The sequence below is a fragment of the Mugil cephalus genome, chromosome 14, assembly GCF_022458985.1.
Source record: "Mugil cephalus isolate CIBA_MC_2020 chromosome 14, CIBA_Mcephalus_1.1, whole genome shotgun sequence".
In the NCBI taxonomy this organism is placed as follows: Eukaryota; Metazoa; Chordata; class Actinopteri; order Mugiliformes; family Mugilidae; genus Mugil; species Mugil cephalus.
In genome coordinates this window covers 6426742-6454225 of record NC_061783.1, presented here as the reverse complement: position 1 = coordinate 6454225, position 27484 = coordinate 6426742, and the positions used below count along the sequence as shown (strand labels likewise).

The following is a 27484-nucleotide window of genomic DNA, read 5'->3' as shown; positions in this document are numbered from 1 at the left end:
TGACCTACCTCCACACCGCTCCGCACCGCCCACTTTAAATGGCCATCCATTGTAAGAAGGTGGGCTGAACGAGGCCAAAGGGATACTTTTCTGGGTAAGTCCCAGAAATGTCACTCACAACTCAAGAAATGTCTTCATGCCGATACTGTCAAAGAACTTTCCACTTGAGGGCAGTAGAGGGCAATTTCAATTTCATCATAACTAACAACAGATATTCTTGTAATGTGCAGGAAGCAAAGCTTCAGTAACATCCATCCACAGTGAATGTATCTAATGGAGCCTGCATCATAGTGGATGCACCCAAAGAGATACGGAACTACAATGGAAGACACAGTGCATGTTGTGATTACTTTCTTTTTGCACAGTTTATGTCCACATTTCATCATTTTAAACAAAGAATCATTTAATGTCGAATTACTTTTCCTTTTAAACCAAAGTGTAAAATCTTACAGACGATCTTCAAATATGACATTCGGTTGCAGCTCTTTGTTGCACTGATGTTATCACGTCTGCAGTTCATTGACAGAAGCTTTAGTTGTGTTTATTCTCTGGATGTTCTGTGGACCTTCAGAGCTGCTGCTTTCAGTCCCTGCTGATGACCTGTGAATTGTGACACACCTGCGCCTTGCACACTGGCATTCGGTGCTCTTCTTCATGGCTTGAGTGACTCTTCTATTAGGCATGGCAAATGCACAGACGAAAAAAACCCAAAACAGACTGGAATTAGAATGAGACTGCCCATGTGAAGGCCGGTATAAATACAAGACCCTTTACCATTTAAATTATTCTTCTGGTTTTAGGTGGCAGTATCATCTATTTAAATTAGAAGCCATATTCTTTTTATCCTTCATTTTTTCATATTCTTTGATCCTATCCAATGTAGTATTTAATGCTAGACATATCATATAATGACTTATTTAAAATGATTCCAAAAATAAATATCAGCCGATAAAAAGTTCACCACATTTACATATTCTGAAATACATGTTACGTGTACAGATATATGAATGGGAGAGAGATGTACGTATGCACATTACTGGATGGATCACCAAAGGACCTCACTCACCCAGGAGCCCAAAGAAGGGCACCTCATCCGGGACCTTTACAAATCTGCTGGTTCGGCTTGCAAAGAAATGACAGACTCACACACCAAAATGTGACTCGGCTCTTGCGAATCCAGACTGAGTGGCACTCTTTTACCGTCACAGATCATTTGTCACCAGTCATCACCACGTCTTATCAGTGTTAAACATCTCTGATGCTCTTGTGGCTGGTGACAAAGTGTAAGGATGTACTTTTATCTACTTTTGTATGTACTGCACGGTGAAAGGGTATTCGCTGAAGAGTATTTCCTGTGAAATATAATTTCTGTTGTTTTCATATTGACCGGCTTCCAGAAACTCGGGCTTGTGAGGATTCACACTCAAAAGCCGCGCTGACGTCTAAAAGTCGCTCAGCTTTGAAGGATGAGTTCAGCATTTGGTGCACAATGGCCCAGATTAACATGCAAAGATGCTTTTCTCGAAGACGATTTGCAACGAAACCCCCTCACTCTGAGGCAGCAGGAGCTCCCATCACACCGTTACCTAGAGTTCTAACTCCATAACTGTATATTGAAATTCCAAATGCAACACGGATGAGTTTCTTGAGCATAAATGTCACATTTCAACTTAATTCTTTGATTTAACTGATTCTACCTTATTTGTATACACAATTTAACACAAGAGGCCACGCTGCTTCTCCTGTTGCCATTTCGAGGTCCAACTAATGGCCACATTTGGTCACTAGGGGGTGCGCTTGAGCCGTAACATAGGTTTACCGTGCTTCAACATGGCAGATCTGACTGAGGGTCATGGGGCTTGGAGTTCAGGTGGAAATCCTGTTCCTGTTGGGGGTAGATGAGGGGGAAGGGTACGCGAGGAGTCAGGTGTGCAGGATTAGAGAGGGTAAACCGAGGGCATTTGGTATTGCAGAAATGGGGCAATACAGTAGGGTCGAATAGCAATACAGGTGCCAACGAGTGGAGTGGTGTAACTACCTGAGGAAGCAGTCCTTATTTGGTGCTGAACGTGGCACTGACCAGCAGCCTGCAACTCCAGTTTGAATCTAATGTCCAGACAAAAGGAGAAACATTTTAACAAGACATTTGCTAGATTCTGACATTCTGGCCCCCGACAGAATGAATGCTTGCATGTGTAGCGATTGTGTGTTTTCATCTGCAAAAAGGTACAAAGGTGCGTCATCAGGGCCGGACATTCACGGTTTTACGATGGTGAATCCTACCAGCTTTGATAAGGCCCCGCTCTTCCATCTTTATGGCCAAATACAAACTAATACATCCCCGGGGAGGGATGTGTGCTCACTGCTAATAAGTAAATGTTAATATACGGACAATGCAAATACATTTGAACATGGCAAACATTACACCAGCTGCATGTCATGTATCTTAGCATGTGAGCGAGTGTTTGAGCAAATATCGCAGAGAATAGTCTCGCAGATAGAGATTTAGATCATTTATTCAATATCCAGGAGCATCAGCACAAAGAGACACAGTCAGGAGTATATGAGACTTATTTTAACCAGCTGTTATTCTGTAGTTTATACAGTTTCCCGTGCTGTTGTGTGATACGGTTCCTTATCATTTCACAGTAGCATTATTTTGATGTGGAAAGACAGCGAGCGAATGATTTACTCACCCCATCCCTTCCCCCCATTGAAATGCGGGTGCGTGGAGCTGGTTAATGAGCAGTCGAGGTGGCAGCGGTGTCCTCTGATGGCGTCGTGCCCCGGCACCTCATTTCCATCACAGAGGAAGTTGCCAGCTCGCACATGCTCTCGGAAGGCCTGGCTTACATAATTTAAAGAGCTGCCGTGAGCTCTCCGGTCTTATCGTCTTCCCTGCTCGCAGAACAGACGAGGGTTTCAGTGGTGCCGGGTCATTCGGACGGTTCTGATAGCACTTATTTGAATGAACGAGACACAACGAAAACAGCTAGTAATCTCTCTTTATTTTATATACACATAGAAAATGTTTGGCACATTTCTTTTTAAAGTACATTACACATACGTTTCGTCTGAACATTTTGTATGGCTTGACGATCTATCATTTACTTCTTTACATTGATAAATTGGAAACAGAAAGGCAATCTTGGCGCTTCTTCACATTCATCAGGAAACTCTGCTCCACCGCAAACCGAGACAGAGCAGGATCCGGGAGGCTGAAAGTCCTCCTCAAGTCACCCTCTGCTGTCTTTGCCGTGACCGTCGTCACCGCTCATGTTTAGGCATAATGTCTCCTCTGTCCACCACTGCCATGCCAGGCCTGCTCAGCTCCTTCGGAGATGGGTCTGCGTAAAACTCCGCCACCACGGGGCAGTGATCCGACGCCACACCGCCCCACGACCAGTTGTCTGGAATCCAGGGGTTAGTCAAGCCTTCCCGCACTACCATGCAGTGGCCTGTCAGCAGAAAAAGACATAAGGAAATGCAAAGTCAGCAGACATGCGGGACGCCATGCAACACACACTGTACTGAAAGACTCCCAGAGGAAGGTAAAATGTGATGTAACGGAATCTGCAATCACTTCAACCAGCTCTTATCAATTTAAGAATTCGTTCAAAGGGAAACTGAGCTACATCCATCATTCATAAGGCCGGCAGTGTAGCTGCTGCCATGATATTCAGAGCAATCAGGTCAATTGAGACTTCATGTTTTGGCTTTGAAGGGAAATCATACACGACATGTCCTATAATAAAAACTGCATCTAGACATGCAGTCAGATTATGGTACGGGTTACGGGCTTTGACTAGTTCCAGAAAACTGGATCTGGACTTATTTGAGTGACCTGAAATTCAGATACCTTTAATGATACTACTTTTAATTTTTCAGACTGAACTTGCTGTGAACAACTTGAGATTTATCTCAAAATGTCAAATGACTTGGGCTGTGATTTGAGTTATCCAGTATAGCTGGAGCTTGACTTGTCTCACTGATTGTGAAACAAGATTCAAACTTGATTTGTCTTATATTACAACATTAACCCATACTTGGCCTGGACTTCTTTTCAAATATAATTCTAACCCTGAACCATTGCAGGACATCCCAACTCAATAATGTGCCACTACCAAACAACAACTGCACAAACCTGAGTAAATCTTCTTGAGGGACCGGCTGATCCAGATGTTGTCCAGGCAGCGGTTGCCCTGTGGTGAGCGTGTGCTGATATTGGTGAACTGGGTGGATGGTACCAGGGCACAGAGTTTCTCCTTTCTCAGAATGTCCAGCTCTGAGCTCTGGGGAGGAGAACCGAAGTCCCCCAACACTACCAGCTCCTTCTCGCCTGCAGAGAAAGGACGGGAGATGACAATCTGTGATCACTTTTGATACTGAAAACCGCATGAATGGCGCCCGTGGGCCGACCTGAGTAGTCGGTGTATCCTGACAGGACTGACCTTTGAGTGTTTCCTGAATGCTCGGGGCGAAGCGGTGACCCTTGGCTTCATTTGAGTTGTGGTTTTTGCCATTGGACTCTCCTGGCGAGGCTGCTGCCTTCATGTGGACGTTCACCACCGTTAGCTCGTAGGAACCAAGCTAACGAAGAAAGTTTTGATTTTAGTCAGAATGAAAACCAGCAGGCAGCTGGTAAGTACGATTACACAGTTACCAATATGCTAAAGTCCTTGTTTTATATTATGTCCAACTGCTAAGCACTTATGCTTACTTAACCCTGACAGCTCCCTTAAGTCAACAATGTGCACCAAAATATATAACTAGAAACAATGAAATCCCAATGTCCTCAAATGAGTACTTGTCAGTTTGTTAAATATGTCATATCACACTAGAAAAATGAATAAGTATAAATAAACAAGTGCACAGGGCAGAATAAGTTGCAACAAACCTAAAACATAATGTCCCCATACGAGGACCCCGGGTCTCAGGAGGTTAAGCCTGAGAAGGGTGCTCTGTATCTGGGCTCCCACTTGCTCCCTCCCTTTTTATTTTTTCCCCTGTTTAAAGGCTCCAGGCAACTGGATGTTACTTTGTTTGAGAAAAGTGCTTTTCTTCTTTTGGGGGTGGTTATTTTAGGTTACGTAACAGTTGTGCTTTTAGAATACATTCTGTTCAAATAGGGGGTTGCTTTTTGTTTTCTTCATCTAAAAAAAAAAAAAAGAAGAAGAAGAAGCAGCTGGTTTGAATCTACTCTGCGTCCACGGACTGGGTGCCTTGAGCAAGTACCTAAAACAGCACATGTTTAGCTACCCACTCTTCACACAGGCATCCACACTACTGTGTGCGTGAGGGGACGGATTCAATGCAGAGGACAAATTTCCTCTTGGGGAATTAACAAGCTTTTTGTTGAGCTGAGTCCACATCTCAAAGGCTCCATAAGTAAATGATGATGATGATGATAAAAAAAAAAGCAACACACCGTAGGATGAAGACTAAAAAATGGCTCAAAGTCTCATGAAAAATCTATCTATCAGGCAGTGAGTTCAGACTTTTTAATAAATTTATAGTTCCCATTTTTAAGCATTCATTCTCCCGCGCAGCTCTTTTCACTCAACAGCATCTGTTAAGCCTAGAAGGCAGTTCATTATTTATCCTTTGTCTCTCTTTACAAAAACAATGATGACTGATAGCAGGAATGGTAATGGCCCTCTTATGTTTCATTAGATGGTTAATGAATTTGTCATGTCACAAGTTGGCCTTTTGAGAGAAGCATTTGTACGAGACCTCCTCCTACTGTGTTTCTTGCACCAACCATGGCCATATATATAAAAACAATCTGAATTGTCGGCTCACGGTTGTATGCACGGTTGTATGCCTCTCCAAACCGGTCAAGTTGCAGATTGCTTCTGCATCGGCTTCAGGCTATGTGATAAAGGTCTTTCAGTTGACATTATTATGTGGAGCTGAGCCTTGACCTTCTGGATCTAAAACATCATCACCTTAACATCTGAGGGAAGATAAGCCATAATTGATGGATGATTGCTTTAAAAACACATCCTGTGAGGTTATGGTGACCCTGACCTTTCACCACCATAGTCACCACCATCCTTGAGTTTGAGGAAATCCACTCAATATCTCCATGGAACATTGCTTTCATATTCATGGAGCCCCCAAAAAACCTGGTAACCAGTTGTTTTAACCATTAGCAACATCCCTAATGTAATAACTAAAATATTACTTACTAGAAAGTGAGCCAGGTAGAGTGGAGGGTATGCATGACTGCCGTTGCCATTGACAACAGGGGGCTCCAGGACAACGGCATCCTTGAGGTCAATACCCGATGAGCTGTCCCACAGAAATCCAGAGTAGGTGACACCCTGTCAAAAATGAATTATGGGAAATGTGGTCAGCACCTTTACCGACGAATGCCTTATGACCCAGTTCACTGTATGGATATGAGCTTTCCAGGCGTATTACTTGTGCAGCTTGAGCGTGGCCGTGTATGACCGACTGAATCATGACTACTGATAAGTCAGTCACAAAGATCGTCAGTCACATTGATCTCCTAATCTCCACTTGATAGAATTATGTTCTAGAGTAGTGTCGGGAGGCGGAGGCAGTCTCCAGTTTGACAACTGTGGTTAGTTAATGCCTCAATATACCAAAGGAAACTGCAGGAAGCTGCAAAGGTAAACTGGGAACGGTATTTTATTAGTGAAATACTGGCCGTACTTTGCCGGAGTGTCCCGTGGGTTTTTCAGACACGATACTTTTCCACAGCCCCCGTGGCCATTTCCACTTCCGCACACTGGCCAGCGATCCTTGGTTTAACTCCACACAGAACTGCAATGCAAAAAAAAAAGATTATCCAAATTAGCACGCAGGGCAATGCAAAGTGACCAAAGTGAGCTGATAACTGTAATATTTCTGTATATATGTTATTAGGTAAATTAACAGTAAAGTACAGTAAAACCAGTGCCTTCCAAAATAAGCTAGTCATGCTAATGTAATCTGATAGAGAGACAAGTTTGAGTCTTTTGTCTTTCTGACATTTTAAAATACATTATCATCATTTAGTGCCTGTGCCCTGCAATAGACTGACAGCCTGTCCAGGGTGTTCCCCCCGCCTCTCAACCAGTGACAGCTGGGATAGGCTCCAGTTATAAAACCACTGAGTCATTAGTCAAAGAGTAAACCAGTGCCAACCGGAGCGAAGAACAAGTTCCTGTAGACTCAGTTTTTGGTAGCACGCACAGACTCAATGACGTAACGTCAGATGGGCTAAAAGTCTGCTGAAGCACAAATGGCCATTGAGGCTCCGGGGGAGTGGAACAGCCATTCAGACCAAGTACAAGAGAGTACAGCACAGTGAAATGGCATTTCTACAAGCTCAGTGCAGGTACATGTGAGACAACATCTGACAGACAAAACAGACGCAGAGGATGAATCATTCAAATGCTGCATGTGGCAGAAGGTTTCACAATGATTTGACCTTTCTGGGTAAAAGGGTGAAGAAAAGATATCGCATTATAGCACCAGTTATAGCACTAAAATACACCTTTTATCATTGCTGCTGGCTTTACTCAAATTCTGACCCAATTAAATACATGAATTCACAGAAAAACACACCAAAAGAGAAGTCACTGGAGGAATCTGAAGAAGATACACTGGACGCTTAAAAATGTCTTTTCAAAATCATTCTAAAATTTCATTTTTTTTCATCGAGCTTTCAGAATACCTGAGGATATTCAGGTTGAAGTGTTAATTAAATACTGTAGTATGACTGTGATGGACTCTCATGAACATTGTTTTACATCATAGGTAAGCAAAAGTTTTTCTGTTGAATTTACTCACTCAATGAAAATCACAGGATCTTAAACACAGAAAGGGACACATTGTCTATTCTGAAAATATCTACGTTATCAGACACTTAAATATCCACGGGGCCTCAACTCTTTAGTTCCGTTTCTAATCCGGATGATGAGCATAGCAAGTTGTGGTATTTATATTTTAACACTTGAGGGCCAATATCTGATCGTCAGCAAAAACATGTTTTGCACAAACGTCTGACAGTCGCTGAGGAACAATACAGGGTTCAATGAACTCAAGTAGCCTCATCTCGCAGAGGAAACACTGCAACAAAGAGGAAGCCTCTCATGTCGACATCACTGGAAGTGTGTGAAACCAGTGGTGCTGCAATATGCTGGAGGAAAAAAAAAGGCAAAAGTAACTTGGGGGCACAGGGGAAGATGTTCTTAAGAGTTCTGATAGTTGCTGCGGCTGACCTGCAAGGCTGCAGCCTCTAAATTTAACCTGAGAAGCTCCCTAGGGGACCCCCGGGAGAGTCAACGACACCCCACGTGCATGACCTCTCTGCATGAGGCCCAAACTGAAATGACACTGATTAATATTTAAAGAGACAATCTGCACTATTTAAATAATAAATGTTTACTGCACTAAAAACTTTACACATGGTTTATATATATATATCTTGATATAATATTTTGTACATGGCTGAATTAGCAGTCTTTGTTCGGGGCCGGGCAAGAACACACCCGTGTAAATAGAGTGCACACATTAATCTGTCACTGCCGTGAAATAAAAGGTGTGCATGTGAAGTGGGTGTGTATGTTGGATTATCTTCCAACAATCACACTTATTTGCCCATCCAATAAAGGCTTCTGGTGGAACATACTGCACGTATGCACACAGTGACTAAAATCATCCCTTCATCCGTTTCTCAGTGGCCAGGCTAATGTCTGAAAAAGGCAACTGGACTCGTTCCTTTTGTTTTTAGACACCTTACTAGCTAGCTAATGCTAATGTTAGCTAATGTTATTGCTGCTACTCTACCTGTAACATTTGCCTGGTGTGTTTGACTTAGAAGGAAGAGGCACAGGCCGGAAGAGGCTGTTCTAATGGACTAATGTTCTTTCTTCCGAATGTTATCACGCTGTGCAGTGTGATGTGGGTGATCCAGTCCAAATGGGCTCTGCGTTGTAGTATGATCTTATATATGGGAACTGGGAGAGTGGCTCCAACAGATCCCAGGAGCAACACCTGAAGCCTCCGTCAAGAAGAACGAAGTCCTTGGAACAGCTAAGATACTGAGCAGGAGCCTCAAACTCCCAGGAATCTGGTAGAGGACGCGGCCTCGAGTATAAATGCAGGATCAGTATTCACACAGTCTATCAGGCCATCTCACAGTGCCACCGCGGCAGTATCACGCAGCAGTGACACAGATATGCAGCACTGCTGCTACAATGAACTGCATGCTGCATTCACTGGCCTATCACCAAGGAAGCAATAATACAAATAATGGAGCAATTTCACACTGTCAGGAGGTTAGAAACCACCAACAGAATTTGCCTTCACAGTTAGAGTCCTCGGGGGCTTAGGGGGATGAATTGCTCCCAAGTATTACTTTGGCAAAACACAAAACACCCTCATAATTCAGCCTGTTAGGACCAACATGCAGGCACAGCATGTAGTGTGGCTCCTGGCAGAAAGCCCAGGAATCACCTAGAAGAGGTGTGAGACTGTGAGACCTGGACTAGATGGGAGGGGAAAGGAAAAAATGCTGAAGCCCAGTCTCTCTGTTAATTAGAGGATGTTAAACCTCTTTTTAATCTCACCTTGTTTACCAGGTCTTTCTGAGAAAATCCTACTCTGTTGTAAAGATACCTCATTTGTTATGGAGCCACAGGGTATTTACTAGCCCAAGTACTGTTCCAAGTCAAAGTCCCCCTGTGTACTGCATGTGTACTTGTCATGTATCCCACCCAGAGTCCATACTTCAGAATCGAACATGTCAAGTCTGAGCCACCAAGTGCAAATATCAGAGCTTTCTATACTTACTGTTAATAAATGCCTTATGTTTCAATCTAGTTCCTGTATAACCAAAGGTGCTCCGGATTTTTATTGTGGGTAATGTTAATAAAGATCCACCATTAAAGGAACGAAATGTACTATTATGTATTGATTGCTACGTACTTATCTTGAATTGCTTCTGCTAATGTGACTGTTTAAAACCCCGACACGCCTGCGTTCCTTATCTGTTCTCTTTCACTATTTAATGGTGTACTATGGGTTTTTGGTGGCACCCTGGTTTAGTTGTGAAAGAATCCCTGAACCTGTGTCTGCTCCGCTTCCCGCCTCACTGTTTTCTTTTTGCCTGTGGGATTCTCTGCTCCTCCCTCATTAGTTTCACCTATGCCTCAGTTCCCAGTATTTCCATATATGTGTACAGTCCTGTCTTTCCCCAGTGTTTTGCCAAGTCATCTGTTAAGTCTTCCTGGATGAACCTGTTTTTGTATTTTCTTGGTTCGACTTACTTCAGTAAGATTACCTCTTTGCTTCGACTTTTGAATCGTCTTGACTCTGCTTTGCAGGGCCTTTAGTTTTTTATTAAATTGAGTTTATCACTTCACTCTTCCTCATCCAGTAATATGTGTCCTACCTGCCTTCTGTGGAAGCCTAAAATAGAACTGTCTATTTATATGTTCATCTCCACCAAATGAATATTTACATATTACGGGCACTCATTTGTTTAATAGTGCAATGGTAGTAATGGTTCCATGTTGCTTTCTCACTGTTTAAATGCCTAAAGGCCTGTTTCATGTTAGAGCCATGTTGAGGCTTTGATTTGCTCAGCGTGTCCCCGCCCCTCTCTCTCTCTCACAGAAATTGACAACAGACCTGTCCGTGACGAGCCCCTCCTCTCTTTGTCTTTGTCTTTTATCGCACTCCACATTCCTGAATAGAATCAATGCAGAGCTAATGAATGCACCAGGTTTGGCCAAAACTGATGCATTCCAGTTAGGTCTGAAACACAGAACCTACTCTTAGCGCATTAGGCGCATAAGTTTAAAGAGAGCTGGGGGTTAACATTAGAATACAACCAGGCTGTTGAGGTCACAATGCTGTACATAGCTGCTGGTCAATAGTGACTACAAGTGGATAACATCTAAGGTTGTTCCTTAATTTGTTCCCTCAATCCCTCAGGTGAATACTAAGAAACATTTCTCAAAAGGGAGCAACCTCAAGAGCAGCAAGGACCCATGACCTTCTGGACTAGAGGTGCTAGGAAATGTCTAAAAGAATATATACATGGGGTGGCTCATGAGCAAAATAACTGCACGGTCCAGCAGTGAACCCAGTGAACCTTCAGATGTGTGCCAGATAGCTGTGCCGGGGTTGCCAGTAACCACACAACACAGAACAATAAAAAGTGAGTCTTTGAAGAATTTCTAAAGCAGAAAGCTGCTGCTTTCTCCCATTATTAGATGGAATTCATAGATGTCCTGTTGTCTAACAAAGCTGTTAAACGGGACTTTCACAGTATGACTAATGATGAAATCTAATTATTGACGAAGGGGTTCCTTAGCGACAAAACAGCGAGTGCAGCAATCTAAAACAGACACACACTCTGTGTGACTAATCACAACAGATGCCCAGCAAACATGCTACCCTCAAATGCTCTCGTGGGGATTTTGAAAATGTCTAAGTTTACTGCATGGAAAGAGTGGAGACCATATCCACTTTTTTTATGGTAATCGGCAGCATGTGCCATTTCATTGTGTGTGCTAGAAAACCACTGTGTGATGATTCCAGGCAAGTAGCATAAAATGTAATTACTGAAGTAAAGATAACGTACCTCATAAATGTCCAGTATTATCGTACATGTTCTAGGCTACTTTCTGCCATCGCTTATATCAGCGTGCCTTGATGACACACTGGTCTGGAGAGGAGACTTCACTGTCCTACAGCTCTAAATTCAACTTCAACATGTAATGGTTTTCAAAGATTCCAAAAGCTAATATAACATATTACATACCCTCACCATACCCACTCTAATTATAGCCTGACATATACCTACTCTCTGTAATGAGTAGTGCAGGCCATCTACATCACTAACATATGTCTTGCATTGGCCTTCCGGGGAACCACTGATTCAATTGGAAAGCAGGAACTGGCAGGCTGAGCTCAGTCAGACCAGCAAGCAGGTTTGTGGTTGTTACCCTGGATACCAATTTAACACATCCTCTTTTCTATAAAAACATTGTTAGAGTACGATGTCAGCGATTGGAACCCCACAGCAGGAAGTGAGGGGCGTTTAATGAGAGAAAATTTTACATGTATAAAAAGAATATTAAGTGGAACGAGGGGATTATTAGTCCTCTCAGAGTGTCGCCACCTCAATGTGCTGTTGGAGGCAGACATCCCTAGGAAATCGATCCTGAGGATAACCCTGAAGAGACTGACATTGCGGTCATGTGCTAGCTTGCCTCGAAAAGGGAGACTGAGGCCCTGTGCTGTTTATCAGCACCTGGATGCCAGTCATGACCCATGGGGCCTTGTTGAGCATAGCCCCAAAAAATAATAGAGACCAGCTTTGAGCTCAGCACTTCCAGGGATAGGTGCAAAGTCCAATGCAAGCGGGAAAAAGACTATGGACAAGAAACATGATTTCTTTGGTGGGGAAGGAAATAGATGTGATGCAGACTTGGTGTATTAGTAATCACATGTTTCTTTCTTTGCACAGCCTCGACCCCAGGAGTTTGGTTCCCCAGAAGCACAGGTTAGCACAGATTAACCAAACCCCTGGAGTTTGGTTCTCTAACTGGGAATGGACAAAAGCGAGAGGCATTGGGCAGACGTGTGAATACCTGTCAAGCCCCTGGAGGAAGCTCAAAGAAGAGTTCCCTTTCTACCTTTTGAAGTGGTTTGGGTATGATGGGAAATAGAGGGGTAGACCGAGAACATGTTGGCATCTCATCTGAGGAAAAGGATGTCTGGACTAGTTTGTTAGAGAATGAGTCCTAGAGAATACAAGAGGATCCTTCTACCAACACTTACACTATGTAAACTTCACAATGGATCTGTAATAACTTCGCTGCTGCTTTGGTTAATATGCACAGACAAGACCACAGCCACGTACTACACTGTCATGTATCTTCAAACCTCATCTGTCATGCAAGAAAGCAGCAGCCAGTGTTAAAACCAGTACATCCATACAAATGAGGTAGGCAAGGCAGCTTTTGTTATGTTTGCAGAAGTGAAGCGAGTGGAGTAATGTTAATGTTATATCGTTGACATTGGAACAATTCCTGATTATAAGTCCTGCGAGCTTTGCGTCCAAGTTTAACTGATCTGGAGTTCACCTATTCCAACTCACCTGTGGTACAGTGCCTTATCAAATGAGCTGGACAGTCAGCCTAAATGTGTTTGGTCACAGTGTGGAGCACCAAATGTGGAGGCATGTTGCACAATTAGAATTTGAGTGGCCCAGAACTTCTTTGCCAGAGCGTAATCAGTAATAATCAGCCAGCTCAAGGGAGTTTATCAGTACAAGTATGCGGACTTCGGATTTCGTGACTTTTAGGCTCTGTAAACACAGTGACCGGTTTAGGAGTATACGCCAAAGTTTTTTGTCGTATGTTTGTTTTGTCCACAGGGAACCGGCGTTTCAGGAGCCCGTATACACCGCTGTGGCGTTTCTGCATGTACAGCCCACACAGATCTTTCTTGAATCTTTCTTGAATTGCGCCTTCTCCTTAAGTTACACACGTGCTAAAAATCATCCTCTCTTTGTGTTTGTGGTTTGTTTCGCATGTCCTTTCACTTCTTCTTTGTTTTGTTGTATTTGTGTGGCTGTGTCAGCACCACCGAGTTTCAGCGGTTTCGTGCGGACACAAACATTTTCTGAGACGGCGCTGCATTTCTGTTTCCGTGTGGACATGGCCTTAGTTGAGACTTGACCAGTATAATTTACGTGAGGCAAGTGTACCTTTGGGTATTCAGACTGTACTTAGTTATAGGCTTACTTTGAATTAGGACAGTGCTTAGCCGGATACGTTTCACAAAAACACATGTTCAGACAAGAAAGTGCATCAACAAACGCCCCAATTTTCTGCTGCAAACATTTTGTGGGTGGGGGATGTCAGGCTTTCAGGGTAGGTTTAACCAGCATCCTTCAGTAATTACAGAGGTGACTCTTGTGACACTAACGTGAAATCAATTTTGTGAAGAGGAAAACAGATAAATCAAGTTATGGGAATACTAGGAATGTAGATTACCTATCAACAAAAATATATTTGAAAACTTAATTTTCAAGACCAAAAGAATAAATCTTCTTCGTTTGAAAGTGTGAAACTAAAGCAATAAATCTATTTTGGCAGTTGCATTTTCCCATGGGGGAAACGTTTCCCTTTCGCTCAGCAGGAAAAGATACTGCAGGGGTAGCAGATGAAAAGAGAGGGTGGTAATGACTAAGGAAAACGGACAGAAAACGAGTGTGGGAGGAGGGCAGGAGCAAAAATGCTGCAATGTGGGCTGCCACTTGTCCAAAGGTAACTCATCCTCCCACCGCCTCCGCCTCTCAGTCCGAAATACTCTACGGACGACCTACTTCTCTTACACTGAGCTCTCGTTTCTCTGCCACGGATCCATCTGGTAGCCAATACAGAAAGTGGGAGTAGCTGAAGAAGTGTGGAGGCTGTACAGCACACCAACACATCATGCTCACAGTTTCCTACTGAACTGTGGCATTTTAAGGATACACCGGCGTCTGTGCGTCAGTGCAGTGACCTACATGTTTGTGTACGAAGTGCGTGATGTGGTTGCATGGCACACTTAGTGTTTCCGTTCGTGTGTTTATGTGTTGATTTCATGAAAACATTTTGCATAAAATAATAGCCAGGGGTTTCCCTTGCGGAACGGAGATAAATCCTTGTAAATCTCTGTAAAGTAATGACCTTAAAGGGCTGTAGAATGTGAAGAAGGGGATGTTCACAGTTTATGATTTTATTATCCGCTTTTATTGAAGGGTTTACAGACATTTATGACACAGAAATATATGGGATGTCATGTGAATAAACTCTGTGACCAGTTGTCCAATTGGCAATGGTGCCAACAAAGCTGCTAACTAAGAGTTATGCACGTGTCTATGGTCTCAAACCAGTCAGCAAGACCTCCTTAACCTCGTACCCTCAGTGAAAACACCATTGGAAAATGATGTGTAAATACAGACATATAAAGAGTAGAGCTGGCATTTTCCTGGCGAGCTCAAATCGTAGCTCACTAGCTACCGCGGTTCACATATGCGTAAGAGGAAGCAGAAAAGGATGGGATGTCCAGTTCATTTATTTAGTCTAGTAATATTTTGGAAAGTCTAGAAGGGTTATCAGGTTCACTGAGGTGATCCCATTTATGTCGTTGGTGAGCCAACAGGCAGTTAGCCAGTTCAGGCAGGGAACATCATCAACCTAGACCCCAGGAATAGCACTGGACTGTGTGCCCTATTTGGGCATAGCGGACAAACTGCATGACTATAACTTAAACATGTGGTGCATGTCCGTCTAAAAAACACATTTTACATTGGAAAACGAAGCGTCTTTTTGACGTCCTCTGTATGCAGCTTTCATTTGCATGCATGAGGGGCATGTTGTTATTGGGTATCCAATTCTCCCAAACATATCCATGTTTTTGGATGGACACGCTCTCAAATACCTCAGGCAGGTTCACAGCTTTCATTGGAATCAATATTGCTCCATCTTTGAACATGTCAACCAGCTCTTCATGAGACAAATTTACCTACCAACTTCCAGTTTGGTAGGTAAATTTGGTAAATCGTGTCAGCATGTTTTCAGTAAATAACGTTCTCTCATGTGATGAAAAATCAATCACAGAACGCATCCTCATTCCTGGCACTGCCGTGCCGCCCAGCCTCCTACCCGTAGCAACAAGTGACATATTTATAGTAATGAAAGCCAGGGAGAGTGCTAACACAGTTCAAACCCAAATGTGGGCTAGAAATAGAAGCCGTTCACACACGGGAGGCACAGACGCATGCACGGGGTGGATGGAGTGGCGGGAACATTTGCAAAGCCGCATCTCAATAAATTCCTGGTAATTTCCTTAATGTATTTGTGTGTGACGAGTCATCTCATTCACGGAACAAAGCTACAAATAAAAGTGACGCAGGCTCCACTTTACCTTATCAAGAGCTTCCCGGTCCAGCAGGTCCTGCACCGCCAGTAACTTGACGCTGCAATCAGAAGCAAAGGTGGAATTTTACACTTATGCACATTCATATATTCATTCTCGTATTGTGACAGGGTGTGCATCCTGACATGCACATACATACTTTGTTTTACACATTGCTTAAAGCCACACAAAACTGTGTGCAAGGCATTCTTTCTTTATCCTGCCACTAGAGAAGACAGAGCCTGGAATGTCTTTGCACAGTGGCTTTAAATCAATCTTCTGCTGGAACTGATAATTACAGGAACTTGATTCCTCTTGGGTCAGTTACTTTGAAAGACTGTTTAGCCCTTTTGCAACTCTTGTGACAGAATCTCTAAACATTTTCATAACTGCTGAAAAGACTAATCTGTGTTGATTAAAGGTGCATATTTTCCACATAAATATAAATACACACATCAGCCATAACATTAAAACCACTGACAGGAAGAAATAGATAACATTGACCATGTTGTGACAGTTCAATGTTCTGCTGGGAAACATTTGGACCTGGCATTTGTGTGGATGTTATTTGGACATGTACCACCCACTAACACACACACGCACAGTGGACATCGTCAGAAGGCCCATGTCTATTCTCTGATGGGTGTTTTGGAGACTTATACACCACCACAAGTGTCTAGTTGGCCAGAAGCGATGATTGAGATGGATTACTTTTGTAAATGACTACATGTGTTAACATTACACAGTTAATACCTTGGGCAAAATTACAGAATATCCTATTTTACATTTGCACACTGTTAACACATGAGCTGTTCGCACCCATGCCGCATGATTCACAGATACACCCTGGGAAATTCAGATCTGCGACACAAGCGCTCGACAGTAAAGACGCAGGCGGTGAATGCGTTTCTAGAGGTATCTCGTCGTGCTCCTCTAAACCTCTAAGGTGCCTGCCTCCACGCCAAGACATCAGAGGTGAACTGTATCGAAGCAGAGAAAGATTACATACGAAAAGTTCTGGTCCTCTGAAAGGACCAGAACTTGATGTGAGGAGGTTTGAATGGAATTACTACAAAAGAAGGAATAGCGTGTTGGCATCGCAGCCTTGAGGAAAACAATGAAGGCCATTCACACTTTTACACAAAGACAGCGAATGCCAGGTGCTCTTATGAGAACCGTTTGCTTAGGATGCAGTGTTTTACACCGAGCGTTACATTATACCAAAAGTGGGGATTGATTATTATTATGTAGTGATGTTACACTAAGCTGTTTCATCAGGGTAAATGCAGTGTTTTTTACAAACTGGCAGAGTACAGAGAAAATCTGACTAACTCTTACTGAGGTACTCTGGACTGCTATCCTAAATTCAATGTGCCAGTGTGTTATAGCGCTGGGAAGGAGAGTCCTTTACAGCCCAATAAACATTTATCTGTTTACTTTGAAAATGATTTTCCAGACCAGGAGTCAGCACAATAAAGGGCAATAAATTTCTGAGGGGCACCAGTGCTTTGCCTCTGCCTTCATTCCCCTCTCAAGAGGAACTGCTTACCGGGGCAAATTGCGACTGAGTATTTCATTTGTCCTGATGTCTTTTACAGAAAGTCTTATTTAGCAGCGGGAAGCGGGTGAAATAAATTTCCAAAATCCTGCGAGGTGATTCAAGAGCTTAATCTCAAGAGCTTAAATCGGAGAAAAAAAAACAAAAACCTGTCACTGCGCTTAGTTACACAAGGCATGCACGCACACGTACATAAACACACACAAGCATGCAACTGACCCGCTTGTGGTGCAACGCCGCGCAATAACGTCGCCTGCATCACTTTGACCTCGTTTACCTCTGACCGCATAATCCAGAATCAGCCACACAGAAAATCACATTGCATAAGATTCTATTCTATTGGGAAGTGTTGGTGCCGCTGGGAATTGTAGGACATCTATACCCGGAGTGTTTCACATAACTTGACTGCGTGCCGTTGTTCCACTAGGGCCAAGGAAGAGCACCAGTATTATGTCATCGCATATGATGCAATCGGTCGTGACTTGTGAAAGCGGAGCAAAAAGAGAGGTTACAACATGAATCCCGGGCTAATTCGACACATGCACCTTATGAATATGGACACCTTGTACCCAGTTCCTTACTTTGACGAAATGCAAAAACCTTCGTACGTACGTTTTCTTTGTTTGAGATCCAGTGAATTTGGAGGCCTTGTCAGCAACTTGTGCTGTTCTTCATGTTTTTTGGGTTCTTCCTAAAGGAGTGTCATTGCAATATTTGTCACTTATGTAAACAGTAGCGACACAAAGCAGGAGAGAAGAATAAAGGTAAGGCTCTTTTTGAACTGCACAAAGCCCATGCAATTTTTTATTTTTTTTTGCAAATTGGAAAGATATTTAGGATAGATTATCTAGAGACACCGTAAAAAGCCACACTGCTACAGTCTAGAATTTATCTGTGAATGCACCGCCACCAGAAATGATCCCAATTCCAGTTTTCCCACAAATCCACGTGCCTCTGCTGCTCCGTCATCCCGCCCCACCCCAAACGGCTCAAACAGCCTCGCGTTACGTAACGCGGAGCCGGCGAGTTCACCAGCACGAACTTTGTCGCCTCCGTGAACCTCGAGTCTGTTTTCAGTACAAACATTCACAGGAGCCGCACAGACAATACCCCTTTCCTCTCCTCTGAGCCCGATCACTCCGAGACCCCGCTGCTACGCTCCTGCTGGTCAAGATCCTGATCCTCCCATTCTCACTGGCGGGGGTTCAAAGCCGGCGGAGCGCGAGCGGACCGGCCGTGGCATCGGAACGCGCGGGGCCACGCTGAGTCAGTGAGCAAACTCACGTAAGAACGAACACAAAGCGTGGTGACCTTAGCGACAACAAGTCTAATCCTTTGTTGTCACGGTGACAACAGAGAGCATCACTGATGTCAAACAGAGCTCCGTATCTGTTGCTGTGCAGACGCAAACACAACATGATGAAGCTAAACAGAGCGCCCAGGGCCCGGGCGCTTCACCCAGATTAAGACGAGTCCGGGGGCAGGCGCAGGGTTGCATAACGGGACGTGATGAGCGTCGGAATTGCAGATGACCTTGGGCATGAATAACGCCTCTGGGGATTTTCGCGCCCCGAGCGAGAAAACGGCCTCCGGACTGCAGCGCGGCTCGGCTCAGCACGCGGCTAAAGAGCGCACGGCCTGGAGCGGTGCTGACGAACACAAGCACATCTGAGAGATGTTCATGTTTATGACTTCAGCTCCTGCCGTTCCTCTTTTGGGTTTCCTAGTTCCCTCTATTGTCCCGCTGTTAATTTCAGGAACTAATGTGCGGCAACATGGCAACGCAGAGACATGAAGTATTACTGAGAGTAGTTACAGATCTACAGACGTGTTAGACTTGCATTGACATCTGACAGGGGAATACTGGAGAATGAGATGCATCGCAGATGTCAAACACAAAATATGAAAGAAGAAGTGTAAGTAGTAACTTACACTGGTCAGCCATAGCATTATGACCACTGCCAGGAGAAATGATTAACATTGACCACATTGTGACAGTTCAATGTCCTGCAGGGAAATGTTTGGACCTGGTATCAGTTCACATAGATGTCACTTAGACATGTAGCACCCACCTAGACCAGACCAGGCGCCATTAATCCCCAAATGAAGACATTTAAGACACAGTCTTCAGGTCTGTTAACACTCCAATGCACACTCCACCACACACTACACGTGTAGAAGCAACTGCGATTAGCAAACATAGTGGGTCATTTCGTTCTTTTAGGGCAGATGTTGTTACTCGGGAGGTGGTGGAGGCGAAAACTGAGAAAAAGCTAGGGAGAATGTTTAACTTCTGAACTTCAAATGACTGACTTAAGCTTAAGAGCCACAACTATTAAATTAGCAAGTGATATGGCGTTCACCTTATTTATTCATTTATTTTATTATTTTCCAGAAATCCATTTATTCAGCACTAAGCAGCACGTCATTTGGAAGCACTGTCTTTTTTTAGTTCTTACAGCGAGGTTTTTCCAAACACGAAAAGGCCTTCAAACAGTTGAATCCATCCACATTTGTACTCATCAGACAAGGCATACGGTTCTTTAAGGTTCACTGGTAAGCTCAAGAAATCGGGTTAAGCAACCTGCTTTTTACATCAACCCTCAACGCAATGCAGGTCGAAGTCTACGTCAAAGCTAATGTATCTGTTGCCGCCACGCTGCTGATTAAAAGGGAGTTGTACTATCGACCACAGCAAGCCAGTTTCGTCTGCAGCAGGAGACAAACAGGCTCAAATGAGCTTTGTTTAGCAGAGGGAAACAGGGCTGGGAGCGCTTTATTGGCCCGAGCGACTCCTGGCTGGCAGGGACTCGCGGGGCAATGCCCCTAACTCACTGTCCACCCTCCATGAAATGCTGCGCCAGTGGAAATTTCCACATGAGCACCCAACTCCCGGCGTCAGCTCAGCACAGAGCTTCTTTGCTGCGCCCCGTTCCTCATGACCTCAGCAACCACGCCGGGCACAGCCTCTCTGGTTTCCTTCGGTTTCTAGAACATCACCGACGCTGGGGGCTCAGAAACACCGAAAACGTGTGTTTCGGACAGTTTCCGACGGTCTGTTAAGGCAACACAAAGGAGCGCGTGGCGCCGACGCCAGAAAGCTGTGCCGGTCTGTTTCATAATCCAGGGCTTCTGTACACAACACAGATGTTTTGCACATCCTCTCAGCTTCACTGGGTTTGTGTAATAAATGAGTACTATCTTACCCACACATCAGATATGAATCAGAATGGTCCTTTTTATGGCCCCATCCACCCATTGCACAAATAATGGCCCTGTTAATAAAAGTTAGCCTAATAACACATGCATAAATGAAAGGGATATTACAAGATGAGACTGTGCAAATGAACAGCAGAGCAGTACAGCAATACGTGACGGCAACGTTTTACTGGCATGTTATGTTGTGTTTTTTGTTTTTTTTGCAGCCACACCTGCCCTCCAGTCTTTTGTGGCTTTATGGCGCGCACACAAGCCAAATGAGTTTCTAAGCAAAAACTGACGGATATATTACTGTCAGGTTAAGGCCTCGCGGTCCAATCAGGAGAAGCTTTCAGCTGAACAATTAACAATGATGGGAATTCAGCCATTTCTGTGCCAGTGTTTGACTGACTGCTGGCGAGGGCTACAGGAAGAGATAGGGATAAATCGATTTTGGTAGCAGTGCTATAAACCTTTACCTTTAAATTTGTCGGAGCAGGGGAGGCACGGGCGTGTTAATGGCGACTAATTCCGAGGCCCAGTGGACGGGGGAGCCGGCGTGAACAAAAGCAAGACCTCCGCTAAGTGAATTTCAGCCGTTAATAATACACCTGCGCTTTCCCTGCTGCGACGACTCCAGATGTCCGCTGCTAAAAATATCTTCAAATCGATTTAAGATAAAAAATGTTATTTATACACCACCAAATCATAACATACGTCATATATTATATTATGGAGAGAATATCAAACCTTTGCCACTATGAGGTCTGGCAAGTCCACAGCTGACTTAGTCTATAACAACACACCGATCAGGCATAACATTATGACCACCCTCCTAATACTGTGTAGGTCTCCCATGTGCATCCAAAACAGTTATAACTCATCAGAGAATGGACATGGGCCTCCAGAGGGTGTCCTGTGGTGTCTGGCAACATATTGCTGTTTGCGCAGAACTAGTTCCACCGCAAAGACGTCCACAAAAGACTGTTCTAGACTGTTACAGGTGTGTCTTGTAAATGAAGACAGAGAAAGGCCATGTATTACGCCCCGTTTTCCAGACTGTAAGCTAAGCCAAGCTCACCACGTCCACTCCTCGGTTCTTCTCGTCTCACTCAACGCTGAGGCGGTGGATATATTTTTTTAAGGTGTAGCAGAAATCGTGGCTCATGTGTCCCGAGCCTGAATGATTCACACCAAGGTGAGGCCAGGACTCTTTGGACAGGTCGTTTCCTCGCCGGCGTCCAGTAACTCAATTATCTGGTTTGATTCTTCCCTTCCTGTGCGCGGCGGCTAAGCGTCGGGTCAGGTAGGATGCAAACTGGATGGATACCAGCTGTCACTCTGGGAACAGGGTGGTTCTTCTCTCTCTCACGCAGTCCTGCTGGAAAGAGAGGGTGGATGTTGCACGGCTGTGCAGCAAGACACATTAAAGTCCATGGGAACGTTCTGAAAACTGATCACGGAATTCCACCGTGTGACGGCAAGAAGAGAACTACTAAGTCACGAAGAACAGACGGGAGGGGGGTCTGACGGGAACGCCGGTGCTGCGGCCACATTTGTCCCGGGTTAAGAGAGCCCCTGTCGACCCACGTCCACGCCGTGATCTAGAGTAACCTTGCAGTTAAGAAACAGAGTGCTTTCACTTCCACACAGCACATGAAGATGACTAACAGACAGCTGATTACTAACACCAGCAGGCCTGGGAAGCTGTGGTGGCTGAGCGCGGCATGCCTTGCAACCTTTGGTTAGTGGGAGTTCATTGAACTCTAGTAGCACTCTGCCTGTGCCTGGAGGGAAGCCAGGAAGTGTGTAAATTCAGCCTGGATCTTGTGATCGCTCCCACAGTGCAGACTGAGCACTGAGCAAACACAACACATCTCCGATACGGCATCCTCCTCCCGCTGCCGCCCGTTCCTCCACAACAATGATCGGTACAATACCGCCATTAGGGCCGTCAGCCGTGGCTTGGGAACAGAGGAAGTGGGAGGCATGGCGTAAAGGAAGCGGTGGGGATTCGAAAGAGGGTGGGCGGGTTGGGATTGAGGATGGAAGATGGCGCCAAAGGTAATCAGACAGTTCTTATCATAACACATGCTCCTTGTTCAAACAGACGGGTCATGTGCAGCACAAGGCTGAACCCGGCACCGTTTGCTCTTGGCGTGGCGAAGCTTTATGGACGGTTGATAAACATGTTGTGCAAAGAGAACGTCTGACCAAACACGGCCCATCCATTAGCTGTCCACAATGATCCTTGAGGGAACATACAGTGTCTACAGTATGAATGGCTGCGGCCAGTAGGTTCAAAAAGCCAGTGCTCTTTTGCAAAATGTGTCAATCACATTTAGTTCTTAGGATAAATGATCAGGAGTGAGGAGGTCTTGAATGTAACCGGTGCCTGAACACTAGTGTACACTGTTCAGAAAAGCAAAAATAAGGTTTTGAGAGGAGGACGTCTGTTTGCGGTTGCGGGCATGTCTAGAAGCAAAAGTGTGGCAACTGTTCTGAATGTCTGCCCTTTGGAAAATAAGGCAAGACTCCAACAGCCTCTCTCTGATTTCCATATTGTGTAAATGTGGCAAGAGTGACTGTCAAATGCTTGGCGTGAACTATAAGTTTTGCAAAAGGGTGAGGATTTATGAGTCCTTTCAGCCTTATTTCCACTCTTTTTAAAAATCTACCACACTCCTTTGTAATATTGCTGACATACTTTGTCATTTCCTTACTGATAAGGAAAGCTAGAAAAACCACGAGTATCTCCGGCCAGCAGGAGAAGGCCGAACATCTTCTCCAGGATCTTTCTTTCTCTTTGTCTATCAACCCATTCAACCAGCTGAATGATTCAGCCGGAGCCAAACGAGAGGCCTTGGCTCAGAGCTCGGAGAACAGGAACATTTTGATGTACTAGTAGTTTCCTTCTTGTTACACTTTAATAAAAAGTAATATCTTCAAAGCACACAAATAATGCTTTAATCTGGGGATGCGTCCACAGAGACTGAATGGTGCAGTTCGCCGACACAGGTTTACGTAAAACACAGAATCAGAATTGTCTTCCTGTTGAGGATGAGACTTTTGTCCTCCTGGGTCAAAACTGACGTATGTATATAAGAAGCCTTGAATAAAACATATTACATTTTTAGACACCTTCACGTTCGGCACGAATGCCCCCTCATGATCGCACCTGGACCCCTTCCTCCACCCCTCTAAACAGCCCAGCTCCCTCCCCACACCCAAGCAGGATACTGCACAACTGGCAAACCAGTCAGCCAGGACAGCGGCTGCCAATAGACTCTGAGAGGCTCTGGTCACACCCTGTTCAAGAAAGTGTGTATTGTACAAACAGAACGACATGTCAGCTGTGTCAGCAAACCAAAGTTGGTATCTTGCTGTGCCATCACAGACCTGGGCTGAGCTTCACGACCAAGTGATCTGATCTCATGCAGAATCCTGTTGAGTAAGCCTCGCGTTCAACCTGCCTCCCTCTGAATGCAGCCGGGCAGATTAACCTGAGCCTGTCCTCCCGTTATCAGCTCAAATGCTGCGCCTCGCAGCAAAAGAACACGATCACTTCCAAACGGATCACTGCTCTCGCTGCTCGGCACTGAGTTTCTTGCCAGCGCAGTGGAACCGACTCAAAGTTCGGTGAGGCCCAGATCCCTCAAACGTCCTTAAAAAGGCAGGTCTAGTGTGGAACGATCTCCCAGGTTAGGTTTTTCTTTTTGATAACTCGTCGAGTTAGGGTTGTTTTCATACGCCACCATATCAGTGTGTATGTTCCTAACCTGACCTGTGCTTTTCTGCTGGTACCTGCTGGTTCCAGGGCTTCATTTTTCTGATCTGTCCTCCTGGCCCCAGCAGCCCTCCCAGTGTTGACTGCTCACACTTAACCATTCCTACCTAACTCTTACGTGTAACATTCTACTCTCCTCATGATAAATGTAGCATTCCTACATTAAGTCAGCCTGGTCTACTCCGATATAATCAGCCACTGACATAGTCGTCTGCATCAATGCTCTTTTTTTGTGGCGTAATTAACATTTTGAATGCTGTCTCTATCTGCTATATAGTCATGTGCTGGTTATGCATGTATTATGCATAAACCGTACTTATCATGTAATGTTGTTTGTGTCCTGTGTATATGCTCTTATATACATGCATCAAACCATCGACTGCTCCTTCTCATCTCCTCCTTCTCTTTTCTATCGACTGACTACAGCCTGAAGCGTGTGAGCTGCATCTGCTCAAGGTTTTTTTCCTGTTAAAAAGATTTTTTTTTAGTATTTGTTCTGCAGGTTTTAGGCCCTGGTTTCTGTAAAGCACTCGGAGAGTATTTGTATTGTTATAACTAATTAATTACAGCTGAACTGGAGCAGTTTTGATGCTGAACCATATTTCTCTTGCTTTTGTATGGTCTAACTTTAAAACCCCACTTATAGGATTAAGCTATGGCTTGGCCAGTAAAAGTAAAGTTGAAGTGTCCCCTTATTTTTTTATTTACATTTTTTTTAAACTTCTGGTACCTTTAAATTCTGTGTAAGGCTCTTTGGTCAGGGACTCTGACAAACAGTGTCAGTGAGGGTATCCTATCACCAGTCCTGTGACTGTAAATAACAGTGTTATCACCAAACTCAAATGGCAGGAGGTGAACCTTGCCTTTTTGTGCCTGCTGAAAGTCAGCTGTTACTTCTTAGGTCTTGCACAGGTAAACAGAAGGGCAACAATGTGGTGGCCAGTTTGCGAATCTTCTAGCAGAAAGCTTGCACTGGTCATTGATCTGAACATAGAGTAAGATCATTTACGACTTAAACTTTGTCCACTGCTCACTCCTCCTTCTGGTCGTAACATTGCTTTAAAATGTCACTCGTAGTAGCAGCAGATGGATCTGGCTGGATATAGCTTGTGGATGACACAGCTGGCACCGGCATCAAGAGTCTGTGCCAGGAGTGGACCCAGAGTGGTGCTGATGGCACTGTATTAAAGATGACATTTGTTGTCAACATCCAATTACAACCGGAGGCCACTCTCTTTTGGCCAGATTTGAGCCACACCGTACTTTAAATCTGTACTCGGGAGCTGCTACATGTTAAAGAAAGAGAACTGGGCGATGCTGTTGCCAGTGCTGGGGAGGAAAACTGAGAGTTCCTCATATGTGGTAAATGTATTACAGGTTAGCTGTCAGAGTGCACACTTTCCACCCTCAGTTCCTAAAGAAAAGTATATAGCTTATAATTTGTCTTGCAGTAAATTTTATATATAAAACCAATATTATAACGTTATAAGAATATTTACATTTTTCTTATCTTAATACCTCGTCTGTCTACTTATTCTACTCATTATACAAATCCTAACAGAAAGACATGTCAAGACTCACTTGGCATGTCAAAAACGAATGAATGAATGAATGCAGGTGAACTCAGTTAGTTGTACTCACTCGTTTTCCAGCAGGGTCATGCACACCACCTCTTTGACTCCTGGGTTATTGGCCTTATCGCAGGAGCAGCCCTGCAGGCTCCAGGTGCCCAGACGCACGATGGGCTTCCCGTCCCGCAGCCCGAGCGGGGGCTCCACGTCCGGCCGCACAGAGATGATCTGCGTGGGTCCTCCCGGTGGGAGGTCCAGGTCGTCACTCTTGAGGCTAAACGAAGTGGGGCTCGGGTGAGATTTGGTGGTGCAGGTCAGCCCCCCGTTGGTGTTGGTGGAAGGCGCCCTGGAGCGCTCCACGAACACGTGGAAGCGGATTTTGTCCAGCAAGGAGCTGTTGATGTTGTTGACCCTCACCAAGTCCTCGATGCTTTTGAACGGGCCGTGCTCTGCCCGGTAGGTCACGATGTTCTTGGCAATCTTCTCCGTGATGCCACGGATGCTCATGAGCTGCGCCGGGGTGGCGGTGTTAATGTTCATCCCGGTGTTGGACTGGTGATCCAGGTCTTTGCGCAGCGAGGACGGCGAGTGCTGGGACGAACTGGTCCTGCTGGACACACATATTTCCGGTTTGATCACCTCCAGTTTCGTGGCTCCGATCCCGCTCACCAGAGCCAAGTCCTCTACCTTTTTAAACCCGCCGATACAGTCCCGGTACTCCACGATGTTCTGCGCAACGGTGCGGTTGACTCCCGGCAGTGTCATGAGTTCCTCCTCCGTCGCCGTGTTGATGTTGAGCCTCTCCTGGTTGACCATGATGTGGCCGAAGTTGCACGCCGCGCTGAATTTGCGTTTGCCGCAGCTGAAGTCCGTGGGGTCCTTGGGGATGGAGCGGTGGCAGCCTAAACTCCCACCCATGGCTCCGGTGTGTCACCGGGGCACGGATCAGCGTAGCGGACGGGAGCAGACGGAGGGCCACGGCAGAGAGAGAGTAAACTGGATCAAGTATGGAGCAAAGAGAGATGTCAGTCACACCGATTTGCACCTCCCCACGCACGAACAGACATCCATTCCTTTCAGCACAGGTTCATTATAGATAACAGGAGACATACGCACCATACAGCGGCTGCGCTCAGTCCTGACTACATGCTGCTGCTGCTGCTGCGCACACCGGCTCTGCGTCTCACTGCTCTCTGTGCGCCTGGACCCTGTCTGTGTGTTCTGATGTGATGAGAGAGATAAGAGCTGGACACACGGCAAACTTTGCCCCCACCGACACTCTTCACCCTCCTCTGTGACTGACCACAGGTCGTCCTCCACGCACGCTGAGACTGACAGGGAGAGACGCCAGCCTTCAAACACTTGATCCCTCGGCATGTCAAGTCTCACTGGTTCACGGACACAGGCCGGATCACTCAGTGTCGGTCTCCAAAA

The 27484-nt window shown here is 45.0% G+C and overlaps 1 protein-coding gene across 1 annotated transcript; it reads right to left on the bottom strand.

Moving 5' to 3' along the window:
- Positions 1-2991: 2991 nt before the first annotated feature.
- eepd1 (endonuclease/exonuclease/phosphatase family domain containing 1) lies at positions 2992-27448 on the bottom strand. The gene is made up of 8 exons (XM_047605440.1): positions 27167-27448; positions 26121-27046; positions 15946-15997; positions 6682-6792; positions 6192-6326; positions 4452-4590; positions 4145-4339; positions 2992-3458 (listed from the first exon to the last, which is right to left on the bottom strand). The coding sequence occupies exons 2-8, from the start codon at positions 26966-26968 to the stop codon at positions 3268-3270; spliced, it is 1671 nt and encodes a 556-aa protein (XP_047461396.1). The 5' UTR covers positions 26969-27046; positions 27167-27448; the 3' UTR covers positions 2992-3267.
- Between the last annotated feature and the right edge of the window lie 36 nt (positions 27449-27484).

Bases quoted from the DNA above. Each gene is read 5' to 3' on its own strand.
- eepd1 (XM_047605440.1), bottom strand. From the start codon at position 26,968: ATGGGTGGGAGTTTAGGCTGCCACCGCTCCATCCCCAAGGACCCCACG. The intron at 4,591-6,191 runs GTAAGTAATATT...TTTCTTCGTTAG, and splicing joins TCTACCTGGCTCACTTTCTA to CTTGGTTCCTACGAGCTAAC. The intron at 4,340-4,451 runs GTCAGTCCTGTC...CTTTCTCTGCAG, and splicing joins CATTCAGGAAACACTCAAAG to GCGAGAAGGAGCTGGTAGTG.